At 40.7% G+C, this 19,256-nt stretch overlaps 1 protein-coding gene across 17 annotated transcripts in view; it reads left to right on the forward strand.

Moving 5' to 3' along the window:
- LOC114209779 (ELAV-like protein 1) overlaps positions 1–18,813 on the forward strand; it is a 149,852-nt gene extending 131,039 nt beyond the window's left edge. For 10 of the 17 annotated variants that reach the window (XM_088021818.1, XM_088021822.1, XM_088021817.1 and 7 more), the window contains 3 exons: positions 4,245–4,341; positions 5,090–5,228; positions 14,159–18,813. In XM_088021818.1, the coding sequence (XP_087877944.1) occupies positions 4,245–4,341; positions 5,090–5,170 (178 nt within the window). In that variant the 3' untranslated portion in view covers positions 5,171–5,228; positions 14,159–18,813. Of the gene's footprint in view, positions 1–4,244; positions 4,342–5,089; positions 5,229–6,104; positions 6,525–10,847; positions 11,858–14,158 lie in introns of those variants that run through there. The other 7 variants (XM_088021825.1, XM_088021829.1, XM_088021828.1 and 4 more) reach the window with 5 other exon arrangements.
- The last annotated feature ends 443 nt before the right edge of the window (positions 18,814–19,256 follow it).

Consider the following 19,256-nt stretch of genomic DNA (forward strand, 5'->3'; position numbering starts at 1 on the left):
CTTCTGGGTGTGAATCTTGGCTCCATCACTTACTAGCTGAGTGACCTTGGGCAAGTTCATTCATTCACCATTCACTCAGCAAACATTTGTTGAGTGCCCATTATTATGTGTTAGAGATAAAATGGTGCATAAGACAATATTCCTACCCTTATGGAGCTTACATTCTAGTGGGAGACATCGAATATAAACCTATGAATGAATATAGCATAATTCCAGGAAGCAATAAATGTCATGTAGAAAAATGAAACAGAGTCAGGGGACAGAGACTTTTTTCAATCTAGGTGATCAGACAAAACCTCCCTGAGGATGTGACATTAGAGCAGAGAGCTGAGTAGAGTTAGAGAACAAGCCATGAAAAGATGTGAAGGGAATGACAAGTACAAAGGCCCTGAGGCAGAAACCAACTTTAAGTGTTGGAGAAACAGCAGTAAGGCAAGTGAGCTGAAATGGAGTGTAGGAGAGAGAATGGTGGCACGTGAAGCATTCCAATTTCTACTCCCCCATCTTCCTAGCCATACAGTCCCCCAAACCCAAAATTTCTCCAGCTCCATTGGATCCTACAGTAGTCCGCTGTTGCATTACCTTTTTATTGCTCCTCTCCTCCCTCATATCCTCACTTCCATCCTTAATCAGCTTAGATCCAAAGTCCAGTATAGTAACTACCCCTTTGCGTAAACACTCAACTCCTCAGCTGCATGTCCTCTTTCTTTCCTCAAACCTGTAACACTTCTCCTGCAATCCTCATCTTCACGGAGACTTCCTATCTCACTAAGAAAACAGAAGCAAGCAATTGAGGACGCCCATGGGCTCCCAGCTGCCCTTGCATCCCATCCTCGCCCTCCGTCCTGTGGGTGCCAGGGCTGCACGCCTTCTGGCAGGTATGCACACTCCATCCCTCCAGACTTCTCTAGAGAGTGTCCTTCTTTCTCCTTCATGATCCCACCAGCATAAGGAACTGTATTACTTCCCTCCACTGTCACAAAGTCATCGCTCTCTTTTTTTTTTAAGATTTTATTTATTTATTTGAGAGAGAGCACAGAGGGAGAGGGAGAAGCAGACTTCTTGCTGAGCAGGGAGCCCGATGTGGGGCTCGATCCCGGGACCCTGGGATCATGACCTGAGCCACCCAGGTGCCCCTCACAAAATCGTCTCTTGCTGACCCACCACCTCAGGCTTCTGATGGTCTCTACAGCACAACCACTTTTGCTCACCATCTTTACCTCCTTTCTCCCCATTCCCTCTGAACCCTCTCCAGCAGGCTGTGGCCACCATCCCATGGAAAACGCCTCATTTGCAAAATCTTTTGCCTCGGCACATCCAATGCTTGGTCTTCTATCCTCACTTCCCAGACCCATGGGCATCACTGGAGCCCTCTTCCTGCATTGCCTCCCTTCTGATCTTTGCCTCCATTATTGCTCCTGTTTCTGATTCCAAGCAAGTCTCCCTGCCCTTCTCCACAGTCACATCGCTGCCCTGCTCATATTCTTCCCCTGCTGCCCACCCACTCAAAATCCAGGCCCCCAGAGTGGGGGCAGAGTGGGGACCCACAAGTACTTACATGGCCTGATCTCACCCCCAGCCCACCCCAGGGACCTCTCTGGCCTCTGCTTACTCCCCTGCCTTACTCTCTCTGCTCTAGCCACATCTGCCTCATTGCTGTTCCTCAAATATGCCAAGCACACTCTTCCTTAGGGCCTTTGCACTTGCTGTTCCCTCTATCTTGAATGCTCTTTCTCCAGAATCCACTTGGCTCACTCCTTCCTCATCTTCAGGTCTCTGCTCTAGTGTCACTTTCTCAGGAAGAATTTCCTGGCTGCCCACTTGGCCATCCTGGTAGACCCTCACTGCCACTCAGCACTCCCTATTCTTTTGTTTCCTTTTTTATGTTTACTATTTTTTTTAATAATCTCTACATGGTAGAGCTCGCACTCACAACCCCAAGATCAAAAGACGACATGCTCTACCAACTGAGCCACCCAGGCACCCGCCCATTCTCCTTTTCTACTTCATTTATCTTCATAGAACGTATTACCACCTGATGGCCTACATATTTCTTTAGCTATTGTTTCCTCCCACTAGAATATAAGCTCTATACAGGAACAAGATGCCCAACATCTAGAATAGTGCCTGGCACATAGTAGGCCCTCAACAAATACTTGTTGAATGAATGAAGAATTTGCACGCAGGAACTGGGAGCAGATCGTGTAGGGCCTTGTAAGTCCTGGAAAGGACTGTGAGTTTTATTTTAAATGTTAAGGGAAGGGGCACCTGGGTGGCTCAGTCGGTTAAGCATCTGCCTTCGGCTCAGGTCATGATCCCAGGGTCCTGGGATCGAGTCTTGCATCGGGCTCCCTGCTCAGCGGGAAACCTGCTTCTCCCTCTCCCTCTCCCCCTGCTTGTGTTCCCTCTCTTGCTGTGTCTGTGTCAAATAAATAAATAAAATCTTAAAAATAAATGTGAAGGGAAGTCACTCAAGAGTACATGGTATGACTTACAATTTTAAAAAGACCGCTCTGGGAAGATGCAGACTTGCAGTTATGGAATGAATTAGTCACAGGGATGAAAGGGCACAGGGAAGAGAGTCAGTGATATTGTAATAGCACCACACAGGGACAGATGGTTGCTTCACTCGTGGTGAGCATAGCATAAAGTATAGAGAAGTGCAATCAGCTATGCTGTAAACCTAAAACTGATGTAACGCTGTGTCAATGAGGCTCAAATAAAAACACTTAAAAAATAAAAATAAACAGACCACTCTGGCCGCTGTGTGTAGGGAGGAAAGTCCTAGGGTTAAGAGTAGCATCATGAGGGCAGTTGAAGGCTAATGCAGTGTTCAAGCAAGATGGCTAACGAGGGCCTGAGCTAAGTTGAAAAAAGGTCAGAGTTTTGGATCTATTTTGGAGTTATCACGGACAGACAGAACTTGTTATAAGTTGGATGAGGGAATCTGAGAGAAAAAGAGGAATTTGGTTTTGGGACTCAGGGAGACTGTTTCCTCTACCTGTGAAATGGGGACAAGGAGAGCATCTCCCTCATGGGATTGTTGCAGAAAGGGGTAGAGGACATCGAGTCTCACACAGTGTCGGGCACATGGTAAATCCTCGAAAAACGCTGGCGCTTATGACTACCCCCAAGATGACTCTGTTTCCCTGCTTCCTGGGTAAATAGGATTATAAAAATATCCACCCCACAGAGAACGAGGAAACAAAACACTTTATTTGCAGAGGGCACCCTCCCCTCCCAAGGGATACACTTTGACTTTACTTAACAGAATACTTAACATTAGTGTTGGAACAGTTTCCTTGCACACAGATACACAAAAGGATTGCTCGCATTTCAAAAGAATCCTACAGCTCCTTTAAGTGGTGTTTGTCCATTCAATACTTAGCAGAAGGAGTAACTAAAAGCTAAAATTACAAACCTCTGCTGATTCAAAATCACTCCAAATGTAAGAAAAGTACATCTGAAATAATAATGATTTTTTAAAACAGGTATTTGCTGCATTTTAATACACCAGAAGCTAAAATACCACACAGTTTGGTTCAATACAGGACACCTGGCAACGCTGTTTGTCCGTGTAACTCAGCTTTCTGCAAAGGCAACACCCAGCCCTTTTTGGCTGCCTTGGCCCGTCCTCATTTCCCCCTGGAAAACTGTTTTAGACTTAGTACAGATAACATTCTGCCTCTATTACAATTAGCAGGTTCTCTCAATGGGTCACCTGGTTTGGCAAGTGCTTCTGTGGGGTAACCCAGTATCTTGTTTCAAAACCTCTCAAATGGCAGCCTCTAGGTAGCATGTGAAAAGCTGCCTGTGGGGAATTTAGGGGCTGCTTTGGGACCTTCAGGTGCTAGCATCTTCTGCCTCACCAGATCTCCCTGATTACTGGTCATCTCCCTGATTATTATTCCCCCACTCATGGAAAGACCAGCCATTCTTCTTCCTAGCCCCCAGGTACCCTGGGAGGTTGGTGAGGAGTCCCTAAATCTGAGACCCCTTTCCCTCCTTGCCCCATAAATGAACTCCTCCTTAAATGCTTTTACTACCTGGGAACCTGGAGACTACCTTGAATTTGAACTGGAGCTGAAAGAGTCTGCCCAGTGATTGGGTCTCTGCTCCCTGACCTCTAGACTCAAATAGAAGAGACCCTTGCTTCTGAAAGTAGGGTCTTGGGATCAGCAGGCTCACCAAGGATCTTGTTAGAAATGCAGAATCAGAGGTGGTATTCCATACCTTTGAATCAGAATCAGAAGATCCCCAGGTGATTCCCACTCATCTGCAAGTTTGAGAAGCCAGAGAAGCTCTCAGGCCCCTCCCTTCCTGCTGGCTGGGAGAATTCGTGTAAGTGTTCTGTTGAAGGGCCCTTAAGCCCCAGCCCACTTCATCGTCCTCACTTTCTTTTCTTTCTTCCTTCCTTCGTTCCTTTCTTCCTTCCTTCCTTCCTTCCTTCCTTCCTTCCTTCCTTCCTTCCTTCCTTCCATCTTCCTATTCTTTCTTTCTTTCTCTCTTTTTCTCTTTCTTTTCTTTCTTTCTCTCTTTCTCTTCCTTCTTTCCTTCCTTCCTTTTCTTTTTTAAGTGATCTCTACACCCAACATGGGGCTTGAACTCACACCCCAAGATCAAGAGTCACATGCCAGATGGCCTGTCCTCTCTTTTCAAAGAATCCTGAGCTCAGGACTTCTGATACCCACTCTGCCCTGCCCCCTTACAGCCAGCGTCTCTTTTATGGACCCCTTTTCCTTCTACGAGCACCCCCGCCCCACTCCTGGGCTCTGAGGAGGCTCCAGGCTCCACTCCTGGGACATTTCCTGGAGGGTGGCTTTCTTGCTGTGCTTCTCCCCAAGGAGGACCTGTGATACCAACCCAAGTGCTCCCCCTTCTGCACTTTTTTAGAGTTGCCTTAACCTGTCCAGTGACAGTCCCTTAGAGTTGGGCCGGACTGCCCTCGACCCTGGTTTTTGCCAGGGATGTGAGCCGTCCGTCTCATGAAGAGCAAGGGATTCCCTTTGCCATGACTTGCCCTGAAGTTGAGACCTCCCAGACTTCCCACGCTGCACAGACATACTATCCTGTTTCTTTTTCCTGCCAGTTACTCCCTACAGCCCCAACAGAAAAACAGAACACAAGTAAGGCTGCCTTCAAATGGACACCTGGGGAAGGAGGGAGATGAGAACTGACCAGCCTTGGAGAGAGAGTCATGGTTCGTCAGAAACAATGCAGCAAGAGGGGTAGGTGCATTTAAAATGCTCTAAGCACTTGATTCTTTGAAGGTTTGAGGATTTCAGTTTGGGTTGTTTTTGAAGCTTTCCAAAAGGAGGGGAAAAAAAAGCTCTCAGAAAACTTTTATGGACCTTGGAAACCAGAGCCTCTCCTGGAATTGTAATGTAAGGCCTTTTGGTCAGGTTAATTAACCACACATTCTTTCTCACACCTTTATAATTTATCACACAATTGATTCCTCCCCCCTGCAAAGATTTTTCAAAGCCAATTTCTAATCTTTTAAAAAAGTACCCTTGGAATGTTGCCCTTATGTACTTTTAAAATAGTGTCTTTCCAAATTTTTATGTATTTTATTTAGCAGAAAATTATTACACTACTTTTTATGTCCCAAGCACTGTCCTAGAAGGTTTACAAAGATTAACTCATTGAATCCTTAAAGTAATCTAATAAAATATGTACTGTTATTAGCTACCTTTATAGATGAGGAAATTAAGTCACAAAAAGGTTAAGTAACCTGCTCAAGGTCACACAGCTAATAAATGACAGAACCAGAATTCAAACCCAGGCAGTCTGGGTGGATCACAGCCATATGCTGAATCACTAGGCTATACTGCCTCTTTATAGGGCCTGGGTATGTGTGTGTGTGTTTATATATACTTATATTTCAAATTTAATTTCGATGTTATTTATATATAAATATACATTACATATTCCATATTTTTACATATTTATATGTACATTATGTACATACATAAATGTATATGAGAGAGTGTGAAAGAGAGATAGAAGGATTCTAGATGCAGTTTTTCCAAATGGCCATCTTTCCACATGTTTTCAAAACACGCCTAAAACCCAGTGTTGAGAGAAGTATAATTTTTCTCTAGCTCTATCCTCTTCAGGAGCCTAGAGGACAAACCTCAGCTTCCTCGCCTGAGAAATGTGGTAGCTGGATTAAAGGAACTAGTTTGTCAAGTGAGTGTAAAGAGCATTCCAACTTTAAAATTACTAAGATTTCCTGGAACACTAGGTAATTTTTCTTCTTTAGGTTTGATTCTACCAGAGATGTCATGGCTTAGTATTCCTCAAGCTAATTCTGGATTGTTCTTGTGCCTTTGGACTGAATGTAACACAGACTTCATCTGTACAGTTGGTGATGTCCTAATGCATGTGTGCAAGGTTTAAGTTTAAATGTCTGTAGTCTCAGGCCCTGGGTTCACCCAAAAGGTAACGCTCCAGTAAACAAGTGGGGGTGGGTAAGGAACCGCGCTCTCTCTACTGATGCAAGGGCGCTCTCTGCTGGCCCTGTGAAGGTGATGCAGCCTCATACAGCGTCCTCTTCTCCGCCTGGGTACACAGCCCAGCTTTTGCCCTTCCCCTCCTGCTGTAGCATTCCAACCAAGCAACATTTATTTAGTACATATCCTGAGCGAGGCACAAGTGTGCTTAGGGCTGGGGATCAAAGATAAAGAAAAGTGTCGCAGCCTTAAAGGATCTCACAGTCTACTGGGACACACCCAAATCAGATCATTAAAATGTCACTTGAAAGGGGTGTCACTGAACTGTGCCTCATGTACCATAAGTTTGCAACCTCAAGTGGCGTACAAGAGCCCAACTCAAACAGCACAATACAATGCCCTTTGGTTAGGAAAGGAGGACTATGACTCACTCTAGCATTTTCTCTGTGCACACAAACTGATGACCTGCATAGGAGCAATCTGGCTACCCGGTGCTCCCTTAGACACAGGAGACAACCTGAGAGTAGTCCTGACAGCTCTGATCCAAGGTAGGTGTGGGAGGGGCTGCAGAGAAAGATCAGGACTCCACAGAGAGGGAATGGAGGCTAAGAACAAGAACAAGGGCCAGGAGGATATCTACGCATTTTGATATTAAACTAATAAGTAATTAGTGCATTTAAAATATACAACCAAGATCTCTGACACTTTTAGTAACAAGAGCCTGGCTTATCTTCCCAACTTGATTTTGTTGGATTTTATTTTTTTAATTTTTTTAATAGGCTTTCTCTGGTCATGCATGTCCTTGAAACTAGGCCAGGAGTCCTCCTCACTTTCCAAAATACAAAAATTACTTCTGCTCCTCTTCTCAAATCTAAATCAGACTCTGGACATACCCAGCAACTCAGTGTGCCTTTTAGTTAACTTTGTCTCCTCTAGCAATAATTTCCTTTTGCTTTTTTTTTTTAAGATTTTATTTATTTATTTGACAGAGAGAGAGAGCGAGAGAGGGAACACAAGCAGGGGGAGTGGGAGAGGGAGAAGCAGGCTTCCCATGGAGCACGGACCCCGATGCAGGGCTCGATCCCAGGACCCTGGGATCGTGACCTGGGCGGAAGGCAGTCGCTTAACGACTGAGCCACCCAGCACCCCTTCCTTTTGCTTTAAAAGAAAATTCTGCTGTTAACAAATATTCTGTACAAGCCAGGGGGCAAAAGAAGTTGAAGAGGAAGAACACAGGTTTTCCTTATATCCTTCTCAAAATATGTGAGGGGAGAAAATAAAGGAAGTCGAGAAATATGCCACTCCATACAGAAGTCACTGTGGACAAACTTCTTGAAACCAAGGCCTAAAGAAGCGGCCATCACAGCGACAAATCGTGGGTGTAATTACAAATGAGGGCCTTCGATGAATCTCTAAAACAGATCCTACAGAGGTATAGTTCACCAAAACCCATGCAAAAGAAGAAAGAAAGGACAGGCAGAGCTGGAACCCCATGAGAGTGGAGGAAAAGCAAAAGGTTAGAAAAGAGAAGGCTGGGGAAGCAGAAAGGCATACAAAGTATGAGAAGCCACAGGGCAAGGGCTGCACCATGATGAACATCTTACAGTAAGAAACACATGTCTTTGGAAAGAGCAAGCAAAAGCGAGTGGAACTTACAGGTTCTCACAAAAAGGCACATGTGGGAGAAATGCAGGCAGCACAGAAGTGCATAGGGTGAAAAGTGAGAGCCCCTTCCCCCCACCCCCACCCTCACAAACAGACACCACTGATGGAAGTGGGCGGGGTGCAGGGGCAGGTACAGGTGGGAGGCCCTGAGCACCTAAGGCAAATGGCCACGCTCTGACCTGATGAAGCCCAGCCCGGGATACTTGCGGTTTGACCAAGTGCTGTCAGCCAATGGTTTAACAGAAAATGCTTTGACAGGCTTCCTGCCCCTGAAAATCCTCACCTAATTCTCTGCAAATGTGAGCCCTATTACCAAACAACAACAAGAAACCACCACCTCCCAATTTTATTCAATCAGCAAAAACAAAACCAATATTTTTATGTGTGTCAGAAATGTTGAGAATGTACCTGTACCAATTCTGAACAAAGCACATTAAGCTTTGTGAAATAAACTGAATGAAAGTGTGTGAAACATACAAATGTCACTGTAATGACCAAGGTCGCTGGTACGTAGTAGTGAAAGCTCATCAGAAGGTTTGCCAGGTTATATCATATTTATATTCTTATTTGTCCTAATTCAGGGGGAGGTAGGAGGTGGGAGTGAGGACCAGGATGGAGAGGAGGGGATGGTAGACCAATGTCCTGTGCCCGGTGACAAGTTAAAACATGTTGAATTTCCACAGTTATGTTAGAATTTCATGTATCTTGTAGAGAGGTTTAGGCAGTATCTTTTCATACAGCTTTAACATAAAATATTTAATCCTGAAGAATGGTTAACATATAGTACTTTACCTATTATATAAATAATAATAAATACTATTTATGTAATACTTAATGAATAATAAATATTTATGAGTAAACACAGATTCTCCTTCATACAATTATAAAAAGAGCTCTAATCATTATTTTTCTTCTTTTTTTCTTTTTTATTTATTTTTTAAAGATTTTATTTATTTGACAGAGAGAGACACAGTGAGAGAGGGAGTGGGAGAGGGAGAAGCAGCTTCCTGCTGAGCAGGGAGCCCGATGCAGGACTCAATCCCAGGACCCCTAGATCATGGCCTGAGCCAAAGGCAGATGCTTAACCAACTGAGCCACCCAGGTGTCCCTAATCATTATTTTATTAATAATCCTTTATATCATAATTCTTTATGAAGTATTAAAGTATTGGTTTGGCCTTTAACCAGAATACCCCTAGATTCTAGTAAGGTTAGGACTAGTACAGTGCTCTTTGCATCTCCCCTCTTGTATCTTTGTAGTTTGTTAGTTGGTTGGTTTATACCCTACTTTGTTCCATAAAAGATTTAAGATTGCTCAGTGCCTTTCACATCAGAGGTGCTAAATTGTATTGAACCATATGCTGCGAGGCTATGGATGTACTTATCTAAAAAAATGTGCCAGTTACATCAGCCATAATGTTAGATGAACATATTTGAATAGCACTGAATACCAAAACTGATGGTAACTGAAACAAGTTACACACACACACACACACACACACACACACACACACACACACATGTGTTCATTTTCTTCTTTATAGTTTTTTCAAACAGTAACAGAAGAAAAATGCAGAAAAGATAATGCCAAGCTGGGGTAGATCCTATGCAGTGAGTTCTGGGGGTTTCCTATCCGAGGAATGGATCTCCATGTGTTCATAGTTACCCAAATGAACACAACAGACTAGAGATGTGAAGATGACTCAAGATTCAATCATCTCAACATAGTCCTTGCAAACTGCTTTCATCAGTCTCCTTTGGGTTCCAGAGGGAAAGGGATACAAATTCCCTGTTCTCTGTAGGGAGCTAATCTTCTGTTAAAATAGTTAAACCACATAGCTCTTTATGTTTATTTACAGTGTTGAATTCTATAACAGGGTAGAGATATCCCATGCATTCAATAAATAAAACGCACTTTATTTAAAATAGAGAAGGATTTCCTGGGGGAACAATAAAATCAGGAATGTTACAGTAATTTTGTGAATCATGCAGGCATAATTACCAACCAATAAAAATAAAATATCCACAATGCTCTCAGTCTTCATTAAATACTGGTTTATGAGGCATTGTTCTGTTGTTTGCTCTTGTTCAAACAAAGCCTTTAAAACTACTATTCTGTATCTGTCGATATGTACTGGGTGGAAATCTTTATAATTATGGAGTTTTATGTGCAAAAACGTTGTCTAAGCCCCAGCTCTGAGTACGCAGTGGGCACAAGCCATAGGAGCATCGCTGTGGCCCAAGGGCCCTGGGTTGGTTGGGTCTTGCCCAAGGGATGCTGAAATAACACAGCTAAAAGTGGAGAAACAAAAGCTAAAGTCTCAGTTGGTAAAATGGGCCTTGCATGAGATCAGAGGACAAGTAAAGTCAACAAGGGGAGAGGAGTGGTATTTAGAACCCAGAAGCTGAGAAAAATGCTTTAGGAGCCGTGAGTCAACTAGAACCATTGAAAGCTAAGGCTATGGCTGATAAAGTGGGCCAAAATATTCCTCATTCCCCTTTCTCAGTTATTAAATTACCAACTTAATTTACACTGAGAAATTAATGGCCACAAGAGATGATGATGAGGAGGAGGAGGAGGAAGATGTTGGCATGATTGGTGTTTTTTTTCTCCCTGAATTCTAGACATGTGATGTAACAACTCTTCATTATAAGCTACTTTACTTGTTTGCTTGAGTAACCACTGTTACAGGGACCAGAAAGACTAAATACTGCATTCTCTCTGCAGACCTACGTGGAAATCAGAAGATAGCCTGGTGAACAAGGAATCAGCCCAAGGGAGTCCAAAGAGCAAAGTCACAGTGGTTAAGGCTGTAACAGCTTAGGCATCCTTCTGACTGTTGGAGTTCCTTACTCCCCTACAGCATCCACATTAGGACCAGATTTGCCACTGGGAACAGAAATGCCACTTGGCAGTCCTATTGGATCAAAAGCTATGAGAAAGGGAGAATCAAGATGACTAGAAGTTGTTTCTACAGCCTAGGGAATGTAGAGGATTTTGTGGTTTGTTTTTTGTAAAGTGGAGATTTTTTTTTTTCAAATATAAAACATTTTTCATAGACCCCCCCGCCCCCGGCCAAACCTCGTAGGCCCTTGGTGTGGAGTCTATGGTATTCCATGATAAAATGGTCCTGACAGTGTAGCCTTAGCCAGAGATGCAGGAACCAGCATTCCTGACAGAATTAAGGGAGTAGAGGTACTGGTTATTGGGATAAACCATGGATGGAAGCCCCGTGGGGACAGAGACAATATTCGCCAATACCTACATAGGGCCTGGTGCGTAGTAGGCAAAGATAAGTATTTGAAAATGAATGAGCAATTTAACAGGTAAACCAGAAAGTCAAAGTAGAGGGATAATAAGGTAACTAGTTTTAAGTAGTAAAAACCACAAGAGATCAGAATCCAGGAAATTAGATTAAGTCTAAAACACTATAGAACCTGGTAATCAGAATACAGATCTAATCATAGCGGTGGCCTCTTTTGCATTTCCTACTGAATGAATTAGGGTGGCATTAAGTTTCTTGATAGTTTTTCAGACATTTTATTATGCAAATTTAGAAAACATAGAGCAAAACTGAGAGAATTTTATAGTGAATACTGTACATCTACCCTCCAGATTCTACCATTAATGTTTTACCTTTTGCACGTCTATTCATTTCTCTATCCAATCATCTAATCATCTTATTTTTCATGCATTCCAAAGTAAATTGCAGACATTGCTCTATGTCCCCTTAAATAATTCAACATGCATATCATTAATAGAATTAAAGATTTGTTGATGGTTTTTTAAATTTTTGAAGTGAAATTTATATACAATTAAATGCAAAATCTTACATGTAAATCCCCAAGTTTTAACAAATGCCTACACCTGTGTATCCCAAATCCCTATCAAGATAATAGAACATTACCATCACCTCAGAAACTACTCATAACTTTTTAAGAGTGGTGATTTTTTTGGTAGAAGGTGGATAGAAGTGTTGAAACTTCAATGTGGTCTGATTACAGCTTAAAATAGTGGGGAAAAACTTTCAGGCGGTCCTATACTGGGGAGTAGATAGAATTCCACGAGCCTCATCTTCAGAAATGATATCAAGAGATCCATAGGAATGACTGATTACTGGCTGTTCTTGAACTTCAGTCTCAAGTTAAAGAAAATACAAGTAGAGACAGCTTGTAGCAAACTTCTTTCTTCTATAACATACCCTACACTGACAGACACACAGAAGGAAAAGTACTCACTTGTATCCCCGGCCTCTATCCTGATACTGGGTTGGCCTGTCTCTCACTGCCAGAGTCCAGACTGTTCTGTGTAGCTTTCTACACTGTTTCCAGTACGCAGGCAAGTTAAATTCTTAAAACCAATGAGCCAAAGTCTTATTTCCTCTCAGAATTGTGTACTGGAAACCATTCAAAAAGCTTTCTGATTATATATCTTAAGACATTAAATGAAATAATTTATATTACCAGATTTGATCTCCATTTATCTAGCATTTTGCTGTGCAACATTTTAGATGTGGCTTCTAGCATCAGAATATGGAATTTTAATCACATTTGTGTCATATCTGGACATTATGATGTCATTAAAATACTACATCAAAATACTGTTTAAAAACTTTTATGATGGAAATTTTCAATTACATACAAAAGTAGAGAATATAATAATGAATCTCCCTGGATTTATCATCCAGCCCCAACAATCATGTTCTTCTTACTAAAATGCATTCAAATTCACGAATGTTGTTGCACGAATCAATAGTTTGTTCCTTTTTATTACTGAGTGATGTTCCATTGTATGGATTACTACAGTTTGTTTATTAATTTACACCTTGATGGCTTGTTTGGGGGCAATTGTGAATAAATACTCACCTACACATTTTTATGGAAACATAAGTTTTAATCGGACAAATACCTAGGAGTGGGATTGCTGCTGGGTCATGTGCTAAATGTATATTTAACTTTATAAGAAATGGCTAATTTTTTTTCTAAAGTGGCTGTACCATTTTACATTTCCAGCAGCAATGAATGAGAGTTCTTGCTGCTGCTCATCATGGCCAACATTTTGTATTCAGCTCTTTATCTTAGCCATTTTAATAGGTTTGTAGTATTGACCCATTGTTTTCATTTATGTATCCTCAGTCACTAAAGATATTGGACATCTTTCCATATATTTATTTGCCATCCATATATCTTCTTGGGGTAGTTTCTTTTCAAATATTTCGCCCATTTTTAAATTGGGTTATTTGTTTTATTATTGTTGAGGTATAAGAGTTCTTTATATATTCTAAATAGAATTACCCTCTGATCCAGTAATTCCACTACTGAGTATTTACCCAAAGAATACAAAGAATACAAAAAATACCCTAATTTGAAAAGATATACACACCTCTATGTTTATTGCAGCAATATGGAAGCAGCCCAAGAGTCCATTGATAGATAAATGGATAAAGAAGATGTGGTTTATATATATAATGGAATATTATTCAGCCATAAAAAAGAATGAAATCTTGTCATTTGCAACAACATGGATGTATCCAGAGGATATAAAGCTAAGTGAAATAAGTCAATCAGATAAAGACAAATACCATATGATTTTACTCATATATGGAATTTAGAAAACAAAACAAATGAAAAAAAAAGATAAACCAAAAAACAGACTCTTAAATATAGAGAACAAACTGATTGCCAGAGGGGTAGATGGGTGGGGAGAAACAAGTGAAGGGGATTAAGAGAGTACACTTATCATGATGAGCACTAAGTAATGTAGAGAATTGTTGAATCACTACATTGTACATCTGAAACTAATATAACACTGTATGTTAACTATACTGGAATTCAAATTTTAAAAAATTACAGCAGGGGTGCCTGGCTGGCTCTGTGGTAGAACATGCAACTCTTGATCTTAGGGTTGTGAGTTCAAGCCCCATGTTGGGCATAGAGCCTACTTAAAAAAAAAATTATAGCCAAAAAAAGAGTTCTTTATATACTCTAAATACAAGTTCTTTATATATAGATATTTGAGCTTTGTTTTCTTTATTTTAGAGAGAGAGAGAGCATGCACCTGCATGTGCACAAGGGAGAGGGAGAGAATCTCAAGCAGGCTGCTGAGCGTGGACCCCAACCTGGGGCTCAACCTCACCACCCTGAGATTATGACACAAGCCGAAACCAAGAGTCGGATGCTCAACTGACTGAGCCATCCAAGCACCCCTGAATACAAGTTCTTTACTGGGTATGTGATCTACAAATATTTTGTTCCCATTTACAGCTTGTTAATTCATTCTCTTAACAGATTATCTTGCAGAGCAAAAGTATTTAATTTTGATAAAATTCAGTTTCGTAACTTTTTGTATTATGAGTTGCGCTTTTGGTGGCATATCTAAAAATGGATCACCAAATCCAAGATTTCCAGTGGTTTGGTTTTTTTTCCCCTATAAGTCTTATAGTTTTACTTTTATATTTAAGTCTGTTAAGTTAATTTTTGTATGAGGTATGGGTTGTGTGTCTAAGTTTCTTTTCTGCACATGGATGAATGATTATTCTAGCACCATTTATGGAAAACACTATCTTTTCTCTACTGAATTGCCTTTGTAACTTTGTCACATATAAGTTGACTACATTTTTGTAGGTCTATTATTGGCCTCTATTCTGATCAAATGATAAATTGATATATACATCTATCCTTTTAACACTACCACACTGTCTTGGTTACTATAGCTTTACAATAAGCCTTAAAATTGGGTAGTGTAAATCTTCCAACTTTTTTCTTTTTTGTGACATTTTTTAAAAACTTGACTCTTCTAGTTTCATAAGCTTTTCCATATAAATGTTGAATCTACTTGTCAATATCTAAAAATATGTTGGCCAAGATTTTTCTTGGGATTGTGCTCAATGTGTAGATCAAAGTGGGGAGAATTGGCATCTTAACAATATTGAGTCTTCCAATCCATAAACACAGCATATCTCTCCATTTATTCAGATCTTCTTTGCTTTATTTCATCAATGTTTTGTAGTTCTCTGGATATAGATTCTGCACAGGTATCATAGATTATAAGCTTTTTTTATTTTAGGAGGTACTATTTTAAACATCTTTTAAGTTTCAATTTTCAAAAAATATATAATAGAATGGCTAAAAAATTAACAAGTCAGGAAACAACAGATGTTGGCAAGGATGTAGAGAAAAGGGAACCCTCCTACACTGTTGGTGGGAATGCAAGCTGGTGTAGCCACTCTGGAAAACAGTATGGAGATTCCTCAAAAAGTTGAAAATAGAGCTACCCTATGACTCAGCAATTGCACTACTGGGTATTTACCCCAAAGGTACAAATGTAGTGATCCGAAGGGGTACGTGCACCCCAATGTTTATAGCAGCAATGTCCACAATAGCCAAACTATGGAAAGAGCCTAGATGTCCATCAACAGACGAATGGATAAAGAAGATGTGGTACATACATACACACACACACACACACACACACACACACACACACACACACACTGGAATATTATGCAGCCATCAAAAAAATGAAATCTTGCCATTTGCAATGACGTGGATGGAACTGGAGGGTATTATGCTAAGCGAAATAAGTCAATCAGAGAAAGACATGTCTCATATGGTCTCATTGATATGAGGAATTGGAGAAACAAAACAGAGGATCATAGGGGAAGGGAGGGAAAAATGAAAGAAGATGAAACCAGAGAGGGAGACAAACCATAAGAGACTCTTAAATCTCAGGAAACAAACTGAGGGTTGCTGGAGTGGAGGGGGGTGGGAGAGATGGGGTGGCTAGGTGATGGACATTGGGGAGGGTATGTGCTATGGTGAGTGCTGTGAATTGTGTAAGACTGATGAACCACAGATCTGTACCCCTGAAACAAATAATACATTATATGTTAATAAAAATATATATATATAATAAATAAACAAATTTCAAATTTCAACTTTTCCTAACTGCTATAAACATCTGTGGGCAGATGGAAATAAGTTTTCAATTCATTTGGGTAAACACCAGGGAGTGCAATTGCTAGATCATATGCTAATAATACGTTTAGTTTTGTAAAAAACTGCCGAACTCTGTTCCAAAGTGACTTTACCATTTGTATTCCCACAAGCAATTAATGAGAGTTCCTACTGCTCCACACACTCATTACAATTTGATGTTGACAGTTTTAGATTTTGGCCATTCTAATAGGTATTTGTGGTATCTCTTTATTGTTTTAATATCCATTTCCCTGATGACATATGATGTGAATCATCTTCCCATATGCTTACTTGCCATCTGTCTATTTGGAGAGATGTCTGTTAAGGTCTTTGTCTCATTTTTAAATCAGGTTATTTGTTTTCTACTTGTTGAGTTTTAAGTGTTCTCTGTATATTTTAGGGGCGCCTGGTGGCTCAGTTGCTTAAGTGGCTGCTTTCAGCTCAAGTCATGATCTCAGGCTCCAGGGATCGAGCCCCGCATTGGCCTCTCTGCTCAGTGGGGAGTCTGCTCCTCCCTCTCCCTCTGTGCTCTCTCTCCCTCTCTCTCTCTTTCAAATAAATAAATAAAATCTTTTTTTTAAAAAAGAGTTCTCTGTATATTTTAGATAACAGCCCTTTTTTTTTAAAGTTTATTTATTTAAGTAATCGCTACACCCAATGTGGGGCTCAAACTCACAACCCCAAAATCAAGAGTTGCATGGTCTTCTGACTGAGCCAGCAAGTTGCCCCTAGATAATAGTTCTTTATCAGATGTGTCTTTTGCAAATATTTTCTCCCAGTTTGTGGCTTGTGTTCTCATTCTCTTCACGTTGACTTTCACAGAGGAGAAGTTTTTCATTTTAATGAAGTCCAGCTCATCAACTCATTCTTTCATGCAGTGCATCATGATTTTGGTGTTGTATCTAAAAAGTCATCACCATATTCAAGTCATCTAAGTTTTCTCCTATGTTATATTTTTAGGAGTTTTACATTTATGGCTATAATCATTTTGAGTTAATTGTGAAAGGTGTAAGGTCTGTGTCTAGAAATATTTTTTTGCATGTGGATGTCTAGTTGTTCCAGCATCATTTGTTGAAGACATTTATGTTTGCTCCATTGTATTGCTTTTACTCCTTTGTCGAAGTTCAGTCAACTATATTTATGAGGGTCTATTCCTGGGGTTTTTATTCTGTTCCATCAGTCTATTTGTCTATTCTTTCACCAATAAGGTACTGTCTTTCTCACTGTGCCTTCATAACAAGTCTTGAAGTTGGGTCGTGTCAGTCCTCTGGCTTTGTTCTACTTCAGTACGGAGCTGGCTGTTCTGGGTCTTTTTCCTCTCCATCAGTCTGTTGTTATCCACAAGATGACTTGTCTGGGATAAGGGAGTTTTTCTTTCGGAATTCCAGAACTACATTAATTAGGCATCAGAAACCGCCATTTTCAAATGCAATTGGAATACATTATTTCCTACATTAAAACAAAGTGATGAATAAAATGCAGCAAGAAGACTCCACTTTTTTGTTTTTTGTTTTTTTTCTTCAGGGAGTTTCTCCATTTTCTCTTAATAAGGGATCATTAAAATAACCAGAAGACAAATGACACCAAATTAATAAAAGTGTAGATCAAATGTTCCTCTGTTAACTATTTTTACTTGTTTGTAGATGAGGAATGTGTTGCTTAAACTCCTAGCTAACAAACAACAACAACAAATTCATATGCTTCTCCTGATGTCTAAGTGGTCTTAGTTATACCATATATGGTGATCTAGACTATAACTACTTGGTGACACTGACTATGTGGCTTAACCAAAGTAATGGTGATCCAAACCAAGTTGAACAACAAATCCCAAAGTGGAGTGACCTGTGCTCTTCAGGTTATATTTTTGGATGTGGGAAAGTGTGGGCTACAGAATAACCCTCTGTTGGAAACGGAGTGGCTTTTTGGCCTAACTATTGCACTCTGTAATTATTGACAATGACACTGTAGATCAGCAGGTCAGTTTAAACTCCCTTGTGTGGATCATAATGGATTATAGCTTTGCCTTGGACCTCATCCTGGCTGTCTGAAATAAGACTTACTGATCCCCTTTGGGACTAACTCATAGCTGGCTGAGTCTGCACCCTTGGCAGAGAGAGGTCTGATTGAGGTGAAGACTGCAAGGTGGTCGCATCTTGCTGCTCGGAGTCCTGTTGATAGAAGCTTTGATTAAATGCTGAATGAGACAAATTAAATGAATTTGCTCCCAGACTCTGTGGTCAAATTAATCAGAGTGGCTGACGGAGTGGCATACTCATGTAAAAACTCAAGTTGGCCAAGAGTGTGTTATTGTGGGCTGAGAGGTGGATTGTTGAGAGAGGCAATCTGCCATAGGCCCTGAGTGTCCCTGCATGTTTTTACTGGGTATGTCATGAATGCAAAGCCTTAACCATTCTTTACAGGGTCAATTTCTGCAGGTTGTGTTTATAGCAAGCAATCTTGGGCTGGGGTAATATCTCCCCCCTCAAAAAAAGAGCAGGCTGGCTTTCACTTACTATATAAACAGTGAGTCCCCTAAACTCAGTGTTTCCTCTAATGCAACTCACTGCATGCCCAGGCATCCATCGCGGGCCCTTTGTGTGAGTTCTGTGGGACTTTTGGAGCATGAAGAATCAACACAAAGGAACATGAAGCTCTGAGTATACTACTTTTGCTGTGAGCAATAAAGTCCTTTGTCTCTGACTCAGGAATTTTGTGTCTTCTGCCAGCATCCACAAAACAGGGACAGGCTAACTTGTTAGCTTGTACACAGGGTAAAATCCCATGCCTTGCATAGCTCTTGACAATCCTACATTTGGATTTGGCTGATTGTGTTGCAGCAGAGTCATTTAACTAGTCCTCTATGTCCGTATTTCTTATAAACGGGAAGCCAATCTAGAAGTTTCGTCAGATTCTGCTTCAGCTTTTAAAGGCAGAAATACTTTGCATTCATGCTGTATTCTTCCTATTGCCCCACATTAGGAGACATAATGTCAGGTTTTCCACTTTTAGTGAAACTAAGCTTATTCAGCGGATTTAGGTGGTTTCAGTATGTTATAAAATTCTCCATCAACATTTCAGCTAATCGTTCTAGCATTCATTGATGATCATTGCCTGGATCCCTTATTTCATTAGTGGATTTTAAAGATTTTATTTATTTATT

Source organism: Eumetopias jubatus, unplaced genomic scaffold, assembly GCF_037043125.1.
Source record: "Eumetopias jubatus isolate StellerSeaLion01/CBP00866 unplaced genomic scaffold, mEumJub1_p1.0 scaffold_3, whole genome shotgun sequence".
Lineage (NCBI taxonomy): Eukaryota > Metazoa > Chordata > Mammalia > Carnivora > Otariidae > Eumetopias > Eumetopias jubatus.